The sequence below is a fragment of the Vitis vinifera genome, chromosome 17, assembly GCF_030704535.1.
Source record: "Vitis vinifera cultivar Pinot Noir 40024 chromosome 17, ASM3070453v1".
In the NCBI taxonomy this organism is placed as follows: Eukaryota; Viridiplantae; Streptophyta; class Magnoliopsida; order Vitales; family Vitaceae; genus Vitis; species Vitis vinifera.
In genome coordinates, this window is record NC_081821.1 from 8475586 (window position 1) to 8499127 (window position 23542).

Sequence of the window (23542 nt, forward strand, 5' to 3'; positions counted from 1 at the left end):
TTACCTTAATAACCTTGTGTTTGAAGGAAAACTCAATTTGGCCCCCGAGCTGCTTCAAGTAGCAAGGGGTTGGGGTAGGGATGTGGGAGGCTTCAGGTTCTAGTCCCAGCAGGGGCAAATATTTAATAGTAAATAAACAAATTTTATCCATAAAAAGAAAAGATAAAAAACATAAAACAAAAAAAAAAACTCAATTTGATGTCTGTCCAGTGTCCAGTGGTCCTCTACAACACTGCAAATTATTAAGCTTAGAATATGAACTCACAAGAAAATTTCTTTGCTTGTGTAGACATCATCCACCTCAATTAAAAACCTAGAACCTCTATTCTTGCTTTGCACTAAACATTTGAGGTTCCAACTGTATGTCAGATTTCAAAGTTAACTGGATGAAACCATTTTTGAAAAGAAATGAATAGCATATTTGGTAATGAAGATCCATTCAAACCTGCATGGGACATCTTGCTAGGAGATTTTGGAGAATACATTGTAGAAAAGAGAGAGAGAAAAAAAAGGAGCTGAAAGTTGAAATAGTGTTCACCAGGTTGCCTGCTACTAGATTTTTTTTTTTTTTTTTTTTGATAGGAAACGACAAAGGAATATATTGATAAAAAGGAAGTACAAGAGAAGGATGAGGAATCCTCCCACCAGAGAAAAACAAGACTACAAGTAATCAAATATAAGAAAATACAAAGAAAAAACAAGCGAACGCTCTAGTTAGACCAACCCATTGGGATTACACACCGCTAACCAATCAAGTTGTAACACGTTAAGAGGTATCCCCTTAAAAACCTTAGAACAAAAAGCCCAAAGAGAAGCTAGGAAAAGAATAGAATCCCAAAGATACTCTGAATTCCTTACTTTATCCTAAAAAATCCTTGCATTTCTTTCCCGCCACACCACCCACATTAAAGCGATGCACGCGTCATGCCATAAAACAATCCCTCTCTTAGAAGATCCAAAACCATTAAAATTAGTAGATAACATGTCAGAGATGCTCCTTGGGGGGACCCAATCCGTCTTTGCTAATTGAAATAATATGTGCCACAACCCCATCGTCAAAGAGCAATGGAGAAAAAGGTGATCTACTGTTTCTCCATGCTTCATGAACAACTTACAAATGTCGGGACTAAGTGCTTTGTAGGGTCTTCTCAACTGTAGCAAGTCATTAGTATTAACCTTCTTGTGAGCCACCAACCAGACAAAGGACTTGACTTTGAAGGGGACTTGAGAATTCCAGACGAACTTAGTAGGGAAAACTGGAGACGAATAAGAAATTTGAGATAAGGCAAGAAAGAAAGATTTGACTGTGAAAAGTCCTAAAGGAGATAAAGACTAAGATCTCATATCTGGAACCGAAGGTGATATGTGTAGACGATCAAGAGACTGCATAAGGCCTTCTAAATCTTCTATCTCATAATCGGAAAGATTTCAACGAAAGTTGAAATTCCAAGAGAATGGACGAGTAGATCCAAGAATTGAAGAAATAGGAGTATTTTAATCCGTGACTACACTAAGTAGTCTTGGATATTGGACCCCCAAAGGTTGGTTCCCCCACCACAAGTCTTCCCAGAACCGAATTCTATCCCCGTCTCCTACCACGAATCAAGTAAACTTGGAAAACTCTTGGGAGACTTGTGCAATGGCCTTCCAAGGACAATGATGTGACCATTTGACTATATTGTTGACATCCCAACCATTGGAGTGTGATCCATAAATGCTTAAAATAACCTGATGTCACAGAGCTGAACGCCCCCTAGGATATCTCCACAACCACTTCCCTAAGAGAGCGACATTCCTCACAGAAATCTTTCCAAATCCCAATCCCCCTTTCGTCTTCGACTTACACACTACGTCCCAACTAACCAGATGATCTCTTTTGCCTTCCCCTACGCCTGACCATAAAAAATCTCTTTGCAATCTCTCAACTTTTGCTGCCATTGAGGCGGGAATCTTAAACAAGGAGAGAAAGTAACATGGCATATGGGTGAGACAAGATTGAATGGGAGTTATCCTGCCTCCAAAAGATAAATACGTCTTTTGCTACCCATCTAATCTCCTTGATATCCTCTCAATCACAGGATCTCAAAAACCACACGCCTTAGGATTCCCTCCCAGAGGAAGACCCAGGTAAAATATAGGCCACCCAGAAGCCTTGCAGTCAAGCATCTCGGCCAACCTAGAAAGATGATTCTGTTCAAGATTAATGTCATAGATATTACTTTTGTCAAGGTTAACTTTCAACCCAGAAATATGCCCAAACACTAGCAAAACACTTTTGAGGGTCATCATATCCTCTTCTCGAGTACTAGAAAAGAAAATGGTATCATCTGCAAATTGTAAATGGGATACCCTTGTTCTGTTTCTACCCACCCTGAATCCCTCCAAGACGTTTCTCTCCTCAGCTCTCAATAACATCCTACTCAATATATCTGCAACTATAGTGAACAAAAAAGGGGATAAAGGGTCACATTATCTTAAACCTACAGAAGCCTTAACCCACCCTTTCGCGTTACCGTTCACTAGGACTGCAAAAGAAACCGAGGACAAACAGCCTCTCATCCATTGCCTCCATCTAGGACTAAACCCCTTCATCTCCAACACATGATCCAAAAAACCCCAACTCACGTGGTCATAGGCATTTTCAAAGTCAATTTTGAAGACAACTCCTTCCTCCCCTGATCGTCTTTTCTCATCCACTATCTCATTGGCTATGAGAACTACATCCAAAATTTGTCTCCCTTGAACAAAAGCTCCTTGAGTAGAATGTATGGTTTCGTAAAGTACCCCTCTTAGACTCCCTGCTAACACTTTGGTTATTATCTTATAAAGACTATTGATCAAGCTAATAGGTCTATAGTCTGAGATTCTCTTTGACATGCTTTTTTTGGGTAACAAAACTATAAAGGAAGCGTTAGTGCTTTGATTGATAATTCCGCTCCTGTGAAACTCTGCAAACACTCTCACTAGATCCTCCTTTATCACTTCCCAACAATCTTGAAACACTGCAATGGTAAAGTCATCCGGCCCCGGTGCCTTATCCCTATCCAACAGAAAAATGGCCTTAGAAATCTCTTCTTCACTAAAGAGGGATTCCAACCTAGACGCACTCTCACCAGATATAGGGGACCAATCTAAGCCTTCCACTCTCCAAGGCTCTCCAGAAGGACTCGCATAGAGCTTTTCAAAACCTTAATATCTCCTCTTTGATGCTCGCTGAATTATTCAACATTAGGCCACTTTCATTCTCTAACTCCTTGATATATTTTCTATTTCGCCTGCCATTAGCCACTTTATGAAAAAAAATTGAGTTACAATCCCCTTCCTTAACCCATTTCACCCTACTTTTTGTCTCCAATGTATTTCTTCCCTCAAAATCAACTCCTCTAGCTCCCCTTTTCTTAAAGCTCTCTGGACTAAAAGTTCAGGGGATAGACCCCCTTCTTGCTCCAAGGTATCAAAGCTAGCTAAATCAGACAAGATGTTTTTTTTCCTTTTACTTAGCTCTTCAAAAGAAGCCTTATTCCACTCTTTCAATTTGGCTTTAACGAATTGTAATTTCCTCATGAACTTGTGCCCTTCCCACCCATTTCCTTGAAACTCTCTCCACCAACTTCCAAAGCTCTCCTTAAAACTAGGATGTTGCAACCACATATTCTCAAACCTGAACGGCGTTGGGCCCCACTTGAACGGATTGGTTTCCAAGACTATCGGCCAATGATCCGATGTCCATCTAAGAAGAACTTCTTGAAGACTTTGAGGAAATAATTGTTCCCACTCATTTGAGTACAGGAAACGATCTAATCTCTTGCATACGGGATGCTCTTGCAAGTTTGACCAAGTGAATGGTGCGTTCCTTAAAGGTGAATCTATCAATTCACAATCTCTTATGAAATCATCAAAGTCCTTCATGCTTGGTGTTAATCTAGAACCTCCCAATTTTTTTGAACTTCTCCGTATGACATTAAAATCACCGCCCACACACCAACGCAGAGAAGAAAGCCCAAAAATGTCTGAAAGCTCCACCCAAAAATCCTTCCTAAGAGCTGAGTTGCTTGGGCCATAAACTGCAGATAGCCAAAATGGTTCGCATCCATCCAATGCGAACTTGATTGAGACCGAAAAGGAACCTAATACTACCTCCTCCCTACGCAATTTTTTAGAGTCCCAAATGATCAAAATCCCACCTGAAGCCCCACTTGCCGGGAGGGCTGCCCAATCCTTATTTCTGGTTGTCCAAACACTCTCCACGAACCTTCTATCACACTCCGCCTTTTTTGTTTCCTGAATCATCACTACATCCAACTTTTCTAATCTCAGAAAATCTTTAACCACCCTTCTCTTTTTCTTTGAACCCAAACCCCTAGTATTCCAACTGATTATCTTCATGTGTAAAACTCACTGACCCTAATCTCCAAACCAAATCCTACAGGTCTCACAATCCTGTGGAGCATCTGCTCTTCCTCTTGGAATATACCTTAATATCCAGAGACTTTAAAACCTCACGCACTTTTGCCATTTTCCTAGGGGACAGTTCTTCTATTTGGAACTCACCCGAAGGAGAGCCCGCAGTAACTCCCTGGTTACCTGTAACCATGTTGGAGTCCTTAATAGGCGAAATTGGATTAGGCGAAAGAGGGTTGACACTCTCGAACATCTGGTATGGAAAAGCAGGCTGGATCACCTCCATTTCTAAAGTAGGGATATCAACAGAAGTTTGACCTTCATAAGCATCCTAGATGGCTCTAAGCTTTTCTAAGTAGTCTTCTCAAGGAATTAGAAAGGATTATTTAATCCCTACAAATTTCAGGGGAATGATATCAAGCAAAAAGTGCATCAATGGTTTAAAGAGATTCACTGTGTTCGAAGGTGTTTACAGTTAAGAGTTGAAGTAGCTAATAAGTAAAGGGGGTATATTAACATTTTCTAATTTCCTTATAAATAAATTAAATAATAAAGGTGCAGGCTTCCTAAGAATAATCCAGAAAGTTCCCTGCATTTTTTTCTTCTCTCTTTCATTTTCCTTTTTCTTTCTTTTGTGCCAAACAACTTGGTACTAAAGCAAGGTTTAAATCATCAGAATGGAGACATAAAGTTGAAGACAGATTAAGCATGATATCTGAAGGATGTTGAAATCAGCAGTACACACAGATGCCGGCACTATATGGACACAAGAATCCTAAAACTCTAGGGTTCTTTCAGTAGTTGTTTGGAGAATTAGAATCTGTCATTTCATAGTATTTTGAGGTTGTCTGATAAGTCTTTCCATTCTTCTTGTATTTTTCAAAAAAAGGAATGTTTTAAAAAAAAAATGAAAATTTTCGTAGCATTTTGGTTTTCACTAGTAATCAACTTGCAAATGTTCTTACTAAGGGAGTCCCAAGTCATGAATTTCATTAGGTGTTAAATGTTAGATAAGTTGGGCATGTGTGATATACATGAACATATTTGAGGAGTGTTGAGAAGTAGTTAATAAGTGAGAGAGTACATTTGTATTTTTCAATTTCCTTATAAATAATAAAGGAGTGAGCTATTGAGAACAGTCCAAACATTTTCCTCCTTTCTTTTCTTCTTCATTTCTTTTCCCTTTTTTCTTTTGTGTCAAACAACTTTTACATGGTGGGGTAAGTAGTATAGCAGCAAGGATTCTAGATGTCTAAACTTCCCAAATGTACCTTTTGTACTTTGCAATCATGTGACCAATTTCCTCATTCATGATAACCTCTCAAAATTTTCAGTGTTGCACTGCTACCCCTGAGATTGTACTGAACATAGAGCACAATGTGCCTAGGGTATGCAGTGTGATTGGCTGTATTACAAAATTCAAATATCTAACAGAAATATTTGAATTTTTTCGTTTTCTGATAAATAAAAAAAATCAATATGCGCATGCTTATGTTACACATGTGAGTCCAAATTCTGTGTCTTTCAAATAAAATCTAAGCACCCAGAAAGTGTGGAGCAGAGTAATTCTTCAAGGAAAGTTTTAATCTTATGATATAAATGATTAAATACAGGCACATCTGAATCCTTTCCATGAGGAGCCACAAAGCTAACAAGCAAGGAAATGGTTCAGAAGTCAACACCTCAACCAGGATCCACCAACGTTGTGCTGCACCATGAAAACGATCCTTCCATACGAAGTCTGAAGCTATGAGCAGATCAATCTGAGAAATGAAATTAAATATCAAAATATAGAATCTACTTTCAATTTCTAAATGATCAAAAAAAATGTCTCCAAATTGAAGAGGAAAAAGTAAAACTGTTCATCAAAGGAGTTACCTTCAAAACAGTTCTGGTGATTGGACTTACAGTTGCGGACAACTGGATTGATGGGAAATATCCTAAGTATTGCTTAACCAACTACCATTGCAAATACAAGCCAAATAAAAACTATCAGTATTAGCAAACTGTAATACCGTAGAGAACTCCATCACACCATTTTTTAAGAGGAGTTACACCTTTCCACCAGATGCATAACGAATCAGGGCACCAATGTCTTTTTCCTGCATATCGTAGAGGCGATCTAAGTCAGCCCCACGATCTTCAAGCTTCCGCAGTATCTGAAACAAACAAGGAGTGTTACTTGACAATGAACATAGAACACAATCAATTTAAATAATACTATAATAATGATAAATTGATGATATGCTAAACTAACGTCTGATGAAAGATCCTTGTCAAATTGTCTGAGGGGATGTTGATGTGGCCAAACTTGGCGATCCACAGCCTTGCAGTAATCCAACATGAAGGAACACATCTCACACCACCCTCTGCGCAAACAAATTTCAAATAACGCTCGCATGATGCGAGCCAAACTTGCGCTTATGTATGCAGCATCAGAAATCAATGAAAAACTATCTATTGAACCCCGAGATATGTACAACTGCAAATTATATAAGCAGCATAATTGTCAGATACAACCTTCTCTTCGATTTCACAAACAAAAAGTGTCTGCTGCTGTGTGACAACTGACCTGAATAAGAATTGAAATTTTTCCATGTTTATTTGAAGGACCACCCTTAATTTCTAAGGGGCATGATGTACGTGCCAACATTTCTAGCTCATTTTGTTCCTCCTCTCGAACAACAATGTTTTCAAACTCAGAAGAATGGGCTACCATGTCAATTACCTATAGATAAAAAGGAACAAACCCATAAAATAAATAAATATATATATATATATATATATATATATATATTAAAAAATAAATACAACTCTATAGTATGATATTAGTTATAAACACATAACACCAGAGATTAAATAAGTCAATAGATTGCCATAAGAGTCGTGGAACCTTACACCTAGAAACTACGAAAATATCTACTAAACAACCTATTTTCCTAAAAGCTTAAGCTTGCAGGATTTGGGTTCAATATGCATATCATGCTATCTTCAACACCCTCTCTCATGTGCAGCCCTATACTCGTACGTGGAGAGATACACAAACTGCAAATTGGGGGAGAGGAGAAACAAATGGGGAAACAAGCATGCAAATTGCGGAAAGGTGGCTCCAACGCATGACTTGTCAAACCAAATTTTGCTTCCATATTGAACAACCAATTTTCCTAAAAGCTCAAGCTTGTAGGATTTGACTTTAATATACATATCATACTCTCTTTAACAATATCTTTCCAAAAGATAACTCTACATGAGTAAGAAATATCCCATAATTGGTATGAAAGAGAAGCTCATAAATCACTAGGCCTTTTGAACTAGATCCCAAAAACTACTTAAAAAAGGAGGTAAGAATAACTTGTACCTTACAAAGATTTGTTTACTTTCTTCTTTTTCTTTTCTTCGGTTTTTTTTTTTTTTTTTGTTAGAAAAATAAAAATAAAGGTAAGAAATGTTATAGGCTTCTAAACTAAATCCCAAAAACTACTTAAAAAGAAAAGGTAAGAGTAACTTGTACCTTACAAAGATTTTTGTACTTTTTTTATTTTGTTAGAAAAATAAAAATAAAGGTAAGAAATGTTGTTAGTATAAAGAATGGACGGGTATACAGGAAGAACAAGAGCTCCTTAAGGGAAAAAAAGAAGAGAGTACATTGCATATAGTTTTTGAATTAATTTCATGTAACAATAAGAAAATAGGAGTCCAAAAGTAAAAAAAAATTATGTATATTAAAGAAATGCAATAATCATAACCAATCACCTCACTGTCATTCATGTGGCGCCTCAACATTTCATTGTAAGTTTCAACACTGGAGTATTGAATATAAAAGTGGCTAGCAATTCGACCAAGCTCTGTACAGTAAAAGTTCCCACTTTTCTCATCAAACCGCATCATTTTTGCTTTGTCTAGTGCACGTGCAGCATCTGTTACAAAAGCTCTCTGCTTTAAACTCAAAGAAGGATCTGCAATGACCTGTCAAACAAAGATGCATGGATTGTAGGAAAAAGTGAAACCTAATCAGGAACCTCTCTTTTCTGATGCAAACTAAAGACAGACAACATTGTAAAAAATTGAATGTACATAATAGCAACCACCCATTTTAATGAATGAAAATGCACACAAGAATGGATTAAGCATCAGCAAATTAGAAAAGAAGACTGATAATAAGAAAATGGAAACATTGGTAAGAACGTTCATATATACATACGCATGCACAGACACATGTAAGAAAGTATGTATATATACATTGCTGCAGGCACACACATGTACACTTCCCGTGACATATCAAGGTGGATTAATATTAAAAGCCTTACTGTGGATCACAATGAATTCTTATCCATAATCATGAAGATACCTCATCCCATCCAATGCCATATGCCAAAGGATTCAGCCTCATCCTTATAAAAAGGTATGTATACCCAAGCCATGCACAAGCTTCCTTAACATTTGTAACAGTACCCAATGCCACTTCTGCATTCAAATTATCTTTCAAGGAGCTAATAAACTGCAAAAATAAAAAATAAAAAATAAAAAAAGCAAGAAACAAAGAGTGTATCAAGTGTTAAAGCCATATTTTAGGACTGATCCATAGATGCAAACAAGTAAAAACTTAATGTGAAGTCAAAATAGATATGTATCCAAACAGCATATAATATATCCTATATCCAAGGATATGCATGAAGCAAATAGTTTTCCTCCTAATGGTGTTCTAACAAACAACTTGAAACTACTAGAACATGTCAGGGAGGATCAGATGTGATTCAATTGCATGGAATAAACTGAATTTCCATTCCTTAACCATCAGCCTAATAACCTGTTGAGCTAACAGCATAAGCTCATATCAGACATATAAATCTAAACTACCAACTGGTTGTGAGGTGCCTTCACAAAGAATAAGGACTTCCAATCTTATCACTTGATTTTAGTTAAACAAAATAAAAGAAGAAACTCTGCATATCTGCCAAGAAGGGTCTATAAGTCTACCCCTTAATCAACCAAAATCATCTTAAAGCAAACCCAAGCAGTGTGTGTACGTCCATATGTAGTTGCAAGCTATATGTTAATATAACCAAAAGTCCTCATCCCAGTTATCAAAAGTAAAATTACATCATGAAAATATGTTAAAAGAAATTTAGTGAACTCTCCGCTAAACAATTGCTTAAAGTAGAAGATGGCCATATGACAGCATGGAGCTAATGACAATGTATAAGGTTCAAAATTTAATATAAATAATAAGATACCACTCGTTGGAAGAGTATTGTGTTCCTAAAAACAATGTGCACATGGAACACATAATGCAATTTGACAGTTAATGTCAAGAGTTACTTCTTTTCCTCAGTAACCCACTGCAAAGCACAAACATAAGAGAGTAGCATCCAATCCCATGGTAACCAAACTGTCACTATAATATTTCAAGGTCTCAACAAAATCTTCTTGTTCTAGGTTTCACAATAAATCAAAATACAATAACTACCTGACTTTCTATGGGTAGTTGACTTGTCAGTAACCGTAGATAGTAGGCTAGTTTTTCATGAGATGTTATTATGATGCCTTCACCACTTTTGTCAAACTGAGGTCTTCCAGCACGTCCAAAGATCTAGACCAGGAATACCATGAGAATAACTGAAATGACTCATGAAAAATCATAACTTCATAACTTAATTCCAGATATAATTCAAGGTGGAAGATCTATCTCTTGCCTGCATCACATCAAGCATGCCCAGATCTCGCCATCCACCTGCCTTTGGATCATATAATTGAGTCCCCTGAAGAAATAACACCAGATAAGTTGAAAAAATTTTAGACAAAAAATGCCATATAAGATTCATCTGTCTACAGAAGGTATTACATGATATATCCAATCCTCAAGCTGCCCTATATAATATTTTTAAAGAATAGGGGATCTAAGGAATGCACTATATAAAGATTCATTGAGCTACAAAGGGCTTATTATTAGAAAACGAATATCCAATTTTTACTCAACACAGACAATCATAGTTTGAGATGATATGTGATTTATATAGTGGATCATTACGCAGTGGTAAGTGAGAAAGAGACATGTAGTTTCTTCTCTATACAGGAATCAATCCAGAATTTATTGAATCATCTTTTACTTTTCTACTGAAGTATGAGATATAGTTTCTACCCATTTCAAAGCCTCATATTTCCTTCTTGTTATTTTCCAGTAAAAGAACTTAGAATTGTGGGTGATCACCCATAACTAGGGAAAGGACAACACCAGGTAGGTACCTTTCCTATACAAGGAGTGAGGAAATGGTTGGTTATTCCAATCATCATTAATTATTTCTTCTGAGTGAAAGGAGCTATTTGTGTAATTGGCAGGCTCAGCAATTTGTCAAAGCTGCTTTAGAATTGGCAGTGACTTTTTACAGGAATCATATTATTAAAAGGAAAGAGTGTAGTGCAGGGAAGGATTAGATGTCCTTCAAGAGAAACAAATAAGAAATAATTGGACACTGCACTCGCATACAACCAAGCAAGTTCAAGCCCACTCACACCTATAGAAAATCCCCCTAATATCTAGGGGCTTTAAGGGGGATGGAGTCCCAAACAAACATTTCTAGTGGACTGGTTCCTTGCTTAGCCAATCGATCCGCTATCTGTTTGGCCAACCCAGGCTTCCAATCAAAGAAGCAGCCCAAACTTCTAGAAAAAATACACTATTATGAGGATTAACAAATCATAACACCAGTGTCCTCAGATGACATGCGAAGACCCAGCAGTGGACAATTATCAAGCTCCCCTCCACCAAAAAGTAACATCCAATGGGACCACTTTGGTTAACACCTGCAATAAAAGATTCCATAGTGCCTTTACCTTCCAGAGGGAAGATAACTTGGAGATAGGACCCTACATTGGTTTACTGAAGCTCATGGAAGTGTAGGACAGTGGGAACTTGAATAATATCAGGTAGTCAATCAACATTTAATTTTCCACCTTGTCCTGGTTTGTGGCTTTGTAAAAATTCTAATATGACATTTCAATCAACACAATGCTTAAACCATAGAAAAGTTATAGAAGTTCAATTAGCAAATCATGCAACAAATTCCACAAACCTTAATCACAACAGTATGAGCAGGTAGATTTACTCCCCATGCCAAAGTTGCTGTGCAAACAAGAACCTGAAACAAGCAAATAGCATAGTTTCACAAAAAACATGTAATCCAAAATCTAAAACCAGTCAGGTGAAGCATGAAAAAGCTCTACCTTCAAAAGGCCATCAGAGAAAAGCCGCTCAGTTAGACCTCTATCAGCACGTAACATACCAGCATGGTGAATACCAACCCCAGACCCAAAATATTCAACCAAATCTTTGTTTCTGGATTTCATGACTTCCATCTGAAATGATTAGAGTGGATAACCGATCAACAAAAAAATGAAATGGTTACAAGTGTATCACCAAAAATGAAGCATATGAGTTCCTTGCCTTGACTAAGGAAAACTGTGGATGTGTTTCATTCTTAAAAAGCTCTACATCATCATTCCTTCGCGCAAGCTCAATCTGTTGAATACTCAATTTTATCATAAATAAAATACTGTGAACAGTACAGTGCAACGACATGCAAAGGATGGCATTTCACAATTTAATGTTTATCGAAGTGAGTTTATCTTGGGAGGAAAAAAAAAAAAAAAGGAACCATTTCTGACACCAGGCAGCATAAGAAAACAAATATACTATGACAGAATAAAACTTGTAGCATACTAAGCAGACTACATTTATGTGCCTCCATTAAAAAGATCTCACAACGAACTGTGTGGTCAGATCTATACCACAAGATAAGAAATGCCAACAATATAATGTACATCATCAGTTCTAATGCAGTTCTACCTCTAGTTTAACACACCCGTTTTTTTTTTTTTTTAATTTACTATATATATTTTTAAAGAGAAGGGGCATAGTATGGTAGATAAGGATGAGAGATCCTTCTCAAAAATAAAACAGGGGAAACAGGCCTAAAAACAAAAATCAAGACTACTCCCACTCATATCATTTAGGGGAGAGGAGTTAAAGAACATCTGCAAATCAGTAAAAAAAGGAATATGCAAGATTGTGATATCTAAAAACTCAAGATATGTGGGTTCCCTCTTACGTAAAAAACGCAACTGACCATCTGCCTTGTGCTGTAACCTCCAAGGGAAGGAGGCTCCCCTGCCTCTGGAAATCTGAGTGATTTTGTGGTGCCACTACAATTTTAATCAAGAAGAAGATTGTTGAACCCTGATCCGGCGTAAAACCAATAATCTGAACCTGTGACAATTATTGAATCTAACCCTAGTCATTCCCCTGTGTCACCAATGTTTTGAAGACCTAAATTTGCCAATAGCTCTTAGGAAAGGAGTTAAAAAATGCACCAAACACCTATGTCCAATTCCATATCTTTTGATAGATTATTCTCACAACACCAAACCTTCACTACCCAATTAAATCTTATTGAAATTTCACCAATTGCCGAAGAGGCACTTAGAAATGAGAATCGGAGAAAAGCTATTGGTAAGGAGATGAGTGCTCTTGAAAAAAATTAAGAAATAGGAGATTGTTGATTTACTCAAAGGGAAGAAACCAGTAGGGTGCAAGTGGGTGTTTGCTGTAAAATATGAAGCAGATGGAACCTTGGAGAGATACACAGCTACACTTGTAGGTAAAGGCTACACTTAAGACATATCAAGAGGACTATCAACAAATCTTTGCTCTGGTAGCAAAGATGAATACTATAAGAGTATTATTGTCCTTATCAGCTAATCCTGGTTGGTCTTTGCAACAGTTTTGACGTTAAGAACACCTTCTTGCATGGTGACCTAGAAAAAGAGGTTGACATGTAAGCACCTCCAAGGTTGAGTAATGTATTCAAGGCTAATGAAGTATGTAGGCTACAAAAAGGGCTTAAAAGCATTCTTCTAACACATGGTTTGGAAGATTTGCTAAATGGAAGTTCCGATGGAGCAAAAGGAATCATACTCTTTTTATCAAACGGTCAACAACTGGTAAAATCACACCTTTGATTCCTTATATGCATGATATAATTGTAATAAGGGATGATATTGAAGAAAAAGGCTCAAGACCAGATGACTTATCTAAGTTGGCTTCTTATGTGGTTCAAGGCTTGTTCAGGTTTGAGAATCAATTTGGAGAAAAGTGAGCTAATTCTGGTGGGCAAGGTGCATAATATAGAGAATTTGGCCTTGGAGTTGGGTTGCAAAGTGGGCAGCCTCCTTTCCAGCTATCTGGGTCTTCCTTTGGGGGCCCCTTTCAAATCTGTGATGGTTTGGGATGGTGTTGAAAAGAGCTTTCGAAAAACGCTAGCCATGTGGAAAAAACAGTATATCTCAAAAGGAGAGAGGCTCACTTCAATTTGAAGCACTTTGTTTAGCATGCCTATCCATTTCATGTCTCTCTTTTGCATGCCAAGACAAGTGAGGTTGTGATTGGAGAAGATATAGGGGGATTTTCTTTGGGGTGGTGGGGCTCTTGTGCAGAAACCGCACCTTAAAAGGTGGAAAACGGTTTGTTTGGAGAAAAGGAAAGGTGGTTTGGGTGTGAGAAATCTCTCTCTGATGAATTTAGCCCTTTTATGCAAGTGGAGTTGGCGGTATGCCATTGAAAGGGAGGCACTTTGGAAGCAAGTCATTAGTCAAAGGTATGGTGAAGATGATGGGGGGTGGCATTCCTGTGAGGTGAGTGAGAGGTTTGATGTGGGGTTGTGGAAAGTTATTAGGAAGAAATGGAATTATTTGAGTGATAGGTTGACCTTCCAAGTGGACAATGGGCAAAGAGTGAGATTCTGGATGGACAAGTGGTATGGAGATGAGCCACTTTATGAGTCATTTCCTTCCTTATTTACCCTTTCTTCGTCTAAGGAAGCTTGGGTGGCGGATGTTTGGAACCCTAAAGGTGAAGAGGATGGATGGACCCCTCTTTTCTCTAGGGTCTTTAATGATTGGGAGTTAGATTTGGTGGAGCGTTTTCTGCAAAAGATTCAAGCAACTAGAGTTCACAGGGCTGTGGAAGATAGAGTGATTTGGACAGCTTCGAGGTGCCGAACCTTTTCAGTCAAATCTCTCGATTCTATCTAGGAACCCAAAGATCCTCTTTTGTTCCCTAGTGGTAGTATTTGGAGATCGAGCACGCCTCCTAAGGTGGATTTCTTTGCTTGGGAGGCTTCTTGGGGGAAGGTTTTAAATATGGACCAACTTCAAAGGAGGGGGTACTTTTTAGCAAATAAGTGTTTCTTTTGTCTCTCTAAAGTAAAGATGGTTGATCATCTTCTTCTTCACTGTGCAAAGACTTGGGTTCTTTGGAATCTTTTTTTCTCCCTCTTTGGTGTGTCTTGGATTCTCTCTTGTTCAATGAAGGAAACTCTTCTTGGGTGGAATGGGTCGTTTGTGGGTACTTGGCAAGCGGCCCCTTTATGTATATTTCGGACTATGTGGAAGGAAAGGAATTTGATAGTGTTTGACAATGAGGAGTAATCAATCCAAAGATTGAAAAATTTTTTTGCATGTAACATGTGGTCTTGGTTTAGGGTGTCTATAGATATGTGCCCTATCTCTCTTGTAAGTTTCATTGATTAGCTAGGCTCTAAGTAAGGGTAGGTGATATTTTTTGCTTCTTCCCCCCCCCCCTCCCTCTGGTTTGAGCCTTTAGGCTTCTTTTGTATACTTCCCGTATACTCTAAGGGCACTGTTTTTGGTGTCTCCTCTTCACATTTATACGACTTTTCTTTACCTATCAAAAAAAGTATTGAAGAAATGGTTGGCCAAAGAATTTGAGATAAATGACTTGGGTGAGCTCAAACATTTCTTGAGAATTAAAGTGGCTCATTCAAGAAACAATATTTTTATTTCCTAACAAAAGTATATTCTTAATATTCTCAAAGAAACCAAGATGCTTACATGTAAGTCTGCCAACACACTTATTGAACAAAATCATAAGCTTGAAAAAGCATCAAAAGATGTAGTCATAGAAGCAATATTTTTATTTCTTAACAAAAGTATATTCTTAATATTCTCAATGAAACCAAGATGCTTACATGTAAGTCTGCCAACACACTTATTGAACAAAATCATAAGCTTGAAAAAGCATCAAAAGATGTAGTCATAGACAATGAAAGTTACCAGAGGCTACATTTATTGGTCTTACACTAGACCTAATGTAGCTTATGCAGTGAGTGTGGTAAGCCAATTCATGCACTTTCCTAAAGCAACTCACGTATGGGCTATACACGAAATTTTGTAATACCTAAAATCTACTTGGGCAAAGGAATACTCTTCAAGAAAAATGAAGAGTTAAGTTTGGAAGCCTACATTAACGCAAATTGGGTCCGATCAGTAGTAGATTGCAGATCAACCTCTAGCTAATGTAGTAAGAGAAAATTTGGCGACATTGAGAAGTAATAAGCAAGTTGTAGTTGTTAGGTCTAATGCAAATGCAAAGTTCAAAGCCATGGAAAAAGGAATCTATAAACTACTTTGGCTTAAAACAATTCTTTGTAATCTAGGAGTGAGGTGGAAAGCGACTATAAAGCTATACCATAATAAGAAATCAATAATAAATATTGCTCATAACCCAATTCAACATGATTGTATAAAACATGTTGAAGTGGATCAATGCTTTATCAAAGAGAAGATAGATAGTGGATTGCATTGTACTCCTTATGTTTCAACAGATGGATAACTTGTTGATATTTTAACAAAAGGTCTACCAAATCACTCATTTCAATAGATAACTAGCAAGCTAGAAATGGATAATATCTATTCACTAGCTTGAGAGGAAGTGTTGATGAATCTCATTGAAGATACCAGGTAATTAACTCCCTAATATCTGAGATTTGATTAAAAAATATCAGGAAATTAATTCCCAAATTTCCGAGATTATATAGCCATATATTTCTTAATTTATTTTTCTGATTTTTAGGGTAGAGAATTTCTAAGAATTTGTCAACCTTCTGATTTTGTGTAATTTAATTTCCTAATTTGTAGGATTGAACGCTATAAAGACTATATCATTCTGTCATAAATGCAAGAATAAAAATCATTCTTTTCTGCACTCTAGGTGGATGAAAGTTCTTTGTCAAATGAAATAATTGTTTTTTTTCTTTTCTTATTTTGGGCAATCAAAAACACCTTTTTATCTTTGTTATGACTGTTCATATTTACATAAACTATGTTTTAATATGTCCTACAAGCACAATATTAGACAATCACGAATACCAACACACCACACATCCATAACAAAATTGAATTCTATAGTTCCAAAAGAAAAGAAATTTAAGCCAACATATAAAGATGATGGCAATAATATGAATTAAAATTTACAAGAAGTTCAATCAAACACAAACAACTCCAACTAATTCCATGAAGATGGAATGTAAGAAGGAAATACCAGTTTCTCAGCAGTTTTTGCAGTGTCTTTTCGTGAATGAACAAAAACCATTGCTTGATGCCCTTGCCTCAATGAATCAACAACCTTGAATAGAAAACATTAAATCTCCCAAGTGGTCATTCCAAGTATTAAGTTACATAAGAGAGCCCAGGTGAAAAAAGAAACCTTATTATAGCATATCTCATTTAAAAGTTCAGTGCGAGCAAGAAAGTTCTGCTCACTAATTCCAATATACTGTTGTGCAAGAGGCACTGGTCGATAGCTAGAATCAAAGTAGAATAGTCCTGCCTCAGGATTCACCCTCAGAAACTGAGCAACCTGGATGTTTACAAGGGAGATAAAACCAACCACTAAATAATAATGGTAGAGGCTTGAAAAATGAGAGCGAGAGACTAATGAATAAATTGAATATAAAGTGTGTGATTGAGAAACCTCCAAATAATTGGGTAGAGTGGCCGAAAGGCCAACGATACGTATCATGGTCTGTGTTGACTCAACCTGCCAAAAAGCTCAGGATGAAATACTTAAGAGTTAGAACTAGTTATATGTAGCAAGTCCCAAGAATAAATACAATAATACTACTATGATTCCAACGACCTAGGATGGACAAAATCACAAATACATGGCATATTATTTACAATTAACAGCAGTCTGGGATTTGTTTCAATTGCATATATCAATTGTTGGGCATTGACAAAAGTTGCCCTCCAAAAAATAAATAAATAAGGAAAATTGACAATTTTATTTGATAGAGGCAAAGAATTTATTTTTTTTTCTCAAGACAGGGAAAATGTCTAATAGCCTTTTTGTAAAGAAATGTTTCCAAAGATATTTCCTAAAAATAGAACATTTCATGAAACGTGAAATATTGTTTTTCACGTTTTTCACAAAACACAAGCATTTTAACAATTAAAAACAGTTGAACTACCAATTTTCCTAAAAGTTTAAGCTTGTAGGATTTGGGTCCACAATGTATATCATGCACTCTAACACCCTCCCTCATGTATAGCTTCATACCCGCACATGAAGAGACACATAGTCCAGTGAGCAAGCAATCACAATTAACCTCTTTTAGGCTTACTTAATAAATTGGGGGTATAAATATATAGTGGTGAGTATCAAACACATGACCTCCCACCAAACAAGGCTCCGATACCATGTTGAACTTCCAATTTTCCTAAAAGCTTTAGCTTGTTGGATTTGGGCCCACAATGTATATCACACACTCTAACAAAAAACAATTCAAAAAGGATACAATTTCTACCAAGTCCATTGTTTTGGCTTTTCACTAAACAAACCTGAAAATTCTGAATGGAAGTCCTCCGTAGATAAATTTAAGGCTACATGCCTACCAGCAGAGAATCCTTTTCACCACATACTCTTAAATTTCCAAACATTTATGTTATGATGACCAAATTCCTTGTGTCATAGAAAAAACTAAAACAAAACCTAAATCACAACAACGACAGGTTTATTCTTGGAAACTCTACCATGATCAACCCATGGTATGTTTGGTCTTCTTCTAGTTAACATTCAACTTGAACCAAATTAGTTTTCATACCAGCAAAGTCCATGGTCTTCATTACATATAAACAAACCAGTCAAATAACATTCCCTTTTCTTGTCCTTAATTGGTGCTAACTCTGGGCTCTAGCTTTTCACATGCATTTGCTACTTATTCCATCTTTTCCTTCATTTCTACTCACTTGTGTCAAGAATTGCACTTCAAGCACATTCAATTCATAGACATGCTGGGACTTGACCACCTGACCTCTGAATTTTCTCTTTAAATGTCAAAAATAAGCAAATAAAACTGAGGACTAAGACTAGGACCAAAAGATAGAAATCACCCAATGTTGATGGTTATGAAATACAGTCAATTGCTTCAAACTTAAATTGGTTGATATGAAACTTAGTTAAGAAAGAAAATTACATCACACTGACATTTTACCTGTCGAAGGGTCCGAGCAACTAATGCCTCTATTACCGCCCCTCTATCATCATTCAAAAGATGCACTTCATCAATAATTAAGAGCTTTACGAGCATCGAGAGTGACATGTCACTGCTCTTACGAGTAATGACATCCCATTTCTCAGGTGTGGTCACTATCATCTGATTGAAATGAGTAAACAAGGTTAAGTTATTTACTTTTAATCTGTATGTTCCTACAGCATGACAAGGCAACAGAATATCGTTCAGCAAGCAACCTGAGTTTCTTCAAGCTCATACTTAGAAAGTTGCATGTCTCCAGTAAGTTCTCTTACGGATATATTCAATGGAGATAAACGATGACTAAATGTTGATGTGACCTCTGCAGCTAATGCCTAAAAATGCACATGATCATAGATTAGCAATGGACAATAGATAAAACATCAGAGTAAAATGTGGATGAGTTTTACCTTCATTGGAGCAACATAAACTATCTTAAATTCATTTTTATGCAAGTAGCCATCCTTGAAGTGCTGGCCAATCTGCCACAAAACATCTTACTTCCCCAATCAGATAAATACAAAATTGCAAGGAAAAAGTGCATACAATCCACCCAAAAGGAAATTTGCCTATATGATATCACCAATTAGGTTGTTGTTGTAGAACAAGCAAAGCTACAAGAGCTTGGCTCAAGAAGCAACTTGAGAAGAGAGAGAATATTAGATAGGCAAGCAAAGTTCAATCTTGCTCTGGAGGTCATGAATTTTTATGTGAATCCAAGCCAAACACTGCCTGGCTTGATAGGCTCATCAGTGCTCTTAAGATTGTCAGAAAAATCCAAGATACAAGATTTTGAGCCCATGCCCAACTCAATTAAAGTCTTCTTGAGATAGTAGTAGACAGATATAGACTATGCCCAATCCTACCTACTAGACACGGCTTGGCTCGTGTAAAACCCCAATCAACAATTGTATGAAATTTCTTAAATGGCCAAGATGTAAAATTAAGTGGTGGCTTAACTCAAAATTTCAAGAAAAAGAAGCAACCTTCTTGGTCAGGGTCATCAGATAAGAGATCTTCCTCCAACTCCAAGACGTCACTCAAGTGGGACAAATTTACATATGCAAATGACATAACAATAAGACTCATAATACATCAAGGCAATTTCTCCCACTTATACAGCATTTTAATCTCCAACCACCAAAAGGACAGGATTATAATTCCAAAAGCCTCATATATTTATGTCAAACTATGCTTTAATCCCAAAGATCTTTTTTTTTTTTCTTGCAGATTTTTTTTACTACATGAAATCAAACCAGGAATTTACCCCATTCCCAGCCAACCCTTTGCCACCTGAGAGAAGCCTCAGAGGTACTTTCATCCCAAATATAGAGCATAGCAGTAAGGGTTGAATCCTAACAGAAGAGCAAAGAAAGCCAAGTAGAGCTCACTCTTTGCATACCTCATGTAGAATAGCAATCATAGCTATATTCGTTTTGCCAGCTCCTGTTGGAGCACAAACCTGCAGGCATTTAAAAATCATTGAGCAAAAAAGCATCAATTTAATAAAACTGGTTCAACAATACACTAAATAACATACCAGTACATTCTCATTAGTGTAATAAACAGTTTGGAAAATCCGGCTCTGGATACGGTTAAGTGATTTGTAGCCATGGAAAGCAGCTTGAGCAAAGTCATCTAACTCCTTTATATCAATCTAAGAACAAAATATAATAAGCACAAAACATAGTAAGAAAGAAATCAAGATGAAAAAGCATCTAAAGAGAATTTTAAGAGCACACCAAACAGTAACCCGATTTGTTATAAAAAACAAGAAAGACAGTATTCAATACAGAAGTGAACTCTGAAATCAAGTCTTGCCAATATACTGTGAAGAGCTATGTTTAAAGGATTAAAATGGAGCTATGATACACTTTATGTTTCCAAAAATTGAATCTAAAACTTCAAACCAATAATGTTCTACAGAGAATGACAGGTAATGTAAATTCCAGGTAAACTTGCACATTGCATCCCAGTTAATATTAGAGATAGGTTTAAGAGAACAGTTGACCACAGGGAAGCATCTGCATGGCTGGTCAAGAAAGATCAGCTAATCTTTAAATACTTTGGCAACAGATCAGCTATCGTGGTGCTGGGTTCATAGACACCTGCTAAGGTTGGCTTCTTCCCTAGGGAGGCAGTTAGGGGGAGAGGGGATGGAGAATAATTGTTCCTCTTTGTTGCACTTCATTGACTGTATAGGATCCCATAACCTTTTTTGGCACCCTTCATATAATCCCGATACACTAGGGGTGCCGCCCGCCCGCCCCCCCAAAACCTTGTTCCTACTCACTATTGGCCTATCAAAAAACACAAGAAATGAAAGTTACCAGTTTTTCTCCAGGTTTCAATTGTGCTGTTGGAGTTGGTGGGACTATGACTTCTTCATAACCCTTGTAATGCTTCCTGAGAGTTCCTTGAGGAAGGGCAGTAACTGGTAATGAGTGTGGGCCTTCTCCACTCCCAATTAGACCATCAAATGGACTCTTGTTTTCACTAGCTTCAAGTAAAGAAGAAAAATTTGCAGCCAACAAATTGTCTCCAACCCCATATTCACTTCCACGTCTATGTCGTTTTTCCTCTTTGCGCCGAAGTTTATCAATCTGCCGCTCAGACTCTGTTTGAACGGTAACCTAAAACAATGGTTTAAAAATCACAATGAGAAATATAGCATCTTGATGACTGATAACAGGGCAGAGAATAGACCAGCTAACATGGTAAACCACCCTACCCCAGCCCATTCAAGTAGGGCAAGGGATGGTACTTCCATTGCTGACTCATCAGATATGGCATGGCAATGAGTTTAAGTTGTCTAACTGGCCCCATGGTAATTACATTGAGGTGATTTGTTCTACAGCTAAAGGAAACTTTGTTTAATCAGATTATAAAGAGCACCCAACTACTCAAAAGTCTAGCAAACGGCTAATATGCGACTGGAAACATGTAGAATCAAGATTAAATTTCATTGTATTTGAAGGAAAATAGCAAAAGTTTAAAATTCCCTGCTCCCTTTGGCTGCCCCACAACCCAACCCAACCCACCAACATTCATTCTCATTCCAAGGTTCTTTCATGCACTTTGCCTGCATGTAAACTGTTTGACAAATTAAAAATAAATAATAAAATAAAAAAAAAATTATTACAAGAGACCCATAGGAAAACCCACCCCACCTTGGCCTGCTTTTCCCCTTCATCTCAGCCAACCTTTCCCTGGCTCAAGTTTGGGTTGGGTATGGAAGTGAGATTTTTAATACTAGGATAACCCCAATTCTCTGGCCATCCCTAATTGATGACATGAATCCCTACTTGATAATTTAACAAGACAAATTTTTTTTTCTTCTGATGAGTAAGATAATCCATGGAAGGGCACCAAGAAAGGTGTTGTAACCTAAGTTAACGAGAACAATTATTTTATACAGAAAGTTAAGACCATACCTGAGTGCCATAACTAGGCATACGTGATTGTGAATTCGAAGCTGCTTTTTCAGATTTCAGCACCAGCAAGCCATGATGTATAGCATCAGTAAGGTCCTTTCGATGCTAAAAAGGTGAAAAGGAAGATTTTAATCCAAGAAAAACAAGAAAAAGAATCTTGTAAACTTAAGTCATTCAATGCTTAATCTTTTTAAATTAACTAAAACAATAATCAGATCATTAACCAATGGGTTAATATGGAGCTAAAGTAGCAGGATGGACAGGAATGGACAGGAATGTCGTCCTTAAATGTCATTATCAACCAAAAAAAAAAAAAAATCAATAATTCCAGTTGCAAAATTTAGCAGTGAATATGAAAAATAAACAATTTATTTGACCTCTCAAAATTTCCACCAAGACAATAAATTGCAATTGTTCAGAACAGAAGAATCACATATCAGTTAATACAAGTGAACTTCATGAACAAACATCCAACATAAATAATCAAGAATAGCTCATATCCTTACCGATATAATATCTTGAACCATTTCAAATGCATTATCCCCGACAAGATCCAACAAGTCACCAGCTATCTTCACAAAAATAGTTTAAGAAACTAAGAATTAAGTGCACATGAAATTGAGACACAAGTGCTCAAAAAATCATCATAGATCAAACAGTTAAAGAGAAGCTGGTGACCAGTACCTCCTCACCAGGTTTGTCCGAATCAAGCACCCGGCAAATGGCCATTGCTAATTCATCTTGGGAAAGCTGTGAAGTACTGCCTCTGACTATTCCATCACAAGCATCTCTTAACCATCTCAAAGTGAAGTTCCGCCGGTCAACAGCAGAATGATCATGTGTAGAGGCAGTATGATCATACCATCTATCACGTCCTGCAGAAGGTGGAGCACTTTCCTCCCCCAAAAATTCCTCATCTTCCAAAGATGCATCCACCAAAAACCGAGAAGGTGCTTGGAAAGCAAGGTTAGCACCAAATTCCACATCATCACTGCTCCCATGTACTTGCCTTTCATGAACAAGTCCAGTCACAAGGTTGTTAGGCTGCAAATTGAAAAGCCTCTGTGCTAGAGAGGCAACTTTCTGCAGATTAGCATCTGAGACCACATAACCAAGAAGTTTTTGCAATTCCAACCTGCATTGGAAGAAATTTTGTTACAATCACAATGCTTGAATATAAGTAACAAAACTCCTATGTACAATTTAAGATCATATACTCTTGTCACAGTCTCTGTACTCCATTATTAGAATTTAAAATTACAACTAAGGGGCATTGCCATTTTTATTTTCCAATTCATATTAACAAATTGTTTGTTTTTTTAT

At 37.1% G+C, this 23542-nt stretch overlaps 1 protein-coding gene across 2 annotated transcripts in view; it reads right to left on the reverse strand.

Moving 5' to 3' along the window:
- Nucleotides 1–23542, reverse strand: part of LOC100251846 (DExH-box ATP-dependent RNA helicase DExH14) — a 56911-nt gene that overhangs the window by 31418 nt on the left and 1951 nt on the right. Inside the window, exons 4-27 of one of the 2 annotated variants that reach the window (XM_002284093.4) lie at nt 22904–23354; nt 22726–22791; nt 22220–22324; nt 21116–21418; nt 20326–20442; nt 20188–20247; nt 19196–19267; nt 19004–19120; nt 18747–18908; nt 17228–17293; nt 16961–17113; nt 16796–16879; nt 11843–11917; nt 11623–11754; nt 11472–11537; nt 10095–10160; nt 9869–9991; nt 8750–8899; nt 8155–8367; nt 6974–7129; nt 6659–6883; nt 6459–6560; nt 6280–6360; nt 6084–6164 (exon numbers count right to left, since the gene is read on the reverse strand). In XM_002284093.4, coding sequence (XP_002284129.1) covers nt 6084–6164; nt 6280–6360; nt 6459–6560; nt 6659–6883; nt 6974–7129; nt 8155–8367; nt 8750–8899; nt 9869–9991; nt 10095–10160; nt 11472–11537; nt 11623–11754; nt 11843–11917; nt 16796–16879; nt 16961–17113; nt 17228–17293; nt 18747–18908; nt 19004–19120; nt 19196–19267; nt 20188–20247; nt 20326–20442; nt 21116–21418; nt 22220–22324; nt 22726–22791; nt 22904–23354 — 3226 coding nt within the window. Of the gene's footprint in view, nt 1–6083; nt 6165–6279; nt 6361–6458; nt 6561–6658; nt 6884–6973; nt 7130–8154; nt 8368–8749; nt 8900–9868; nt 9992–10094; nt 10161–11471; nt 11538–11622; nt 11755–11842; nt 11918–16795; nt 16880–16960; nt 17114–17227; nt 17294–18746; nt 18909–19003; nt 19121–19195; nt 19268–20187; nt 20248–20325; nt 20443–21115; nt 21419–22219; nt 22325–22725; nt 22792–22903; nt 23355–23542 lie in introns of those variants that run through there. The other variant, XM_010664950.3, reaches the window with a different exon arrangement.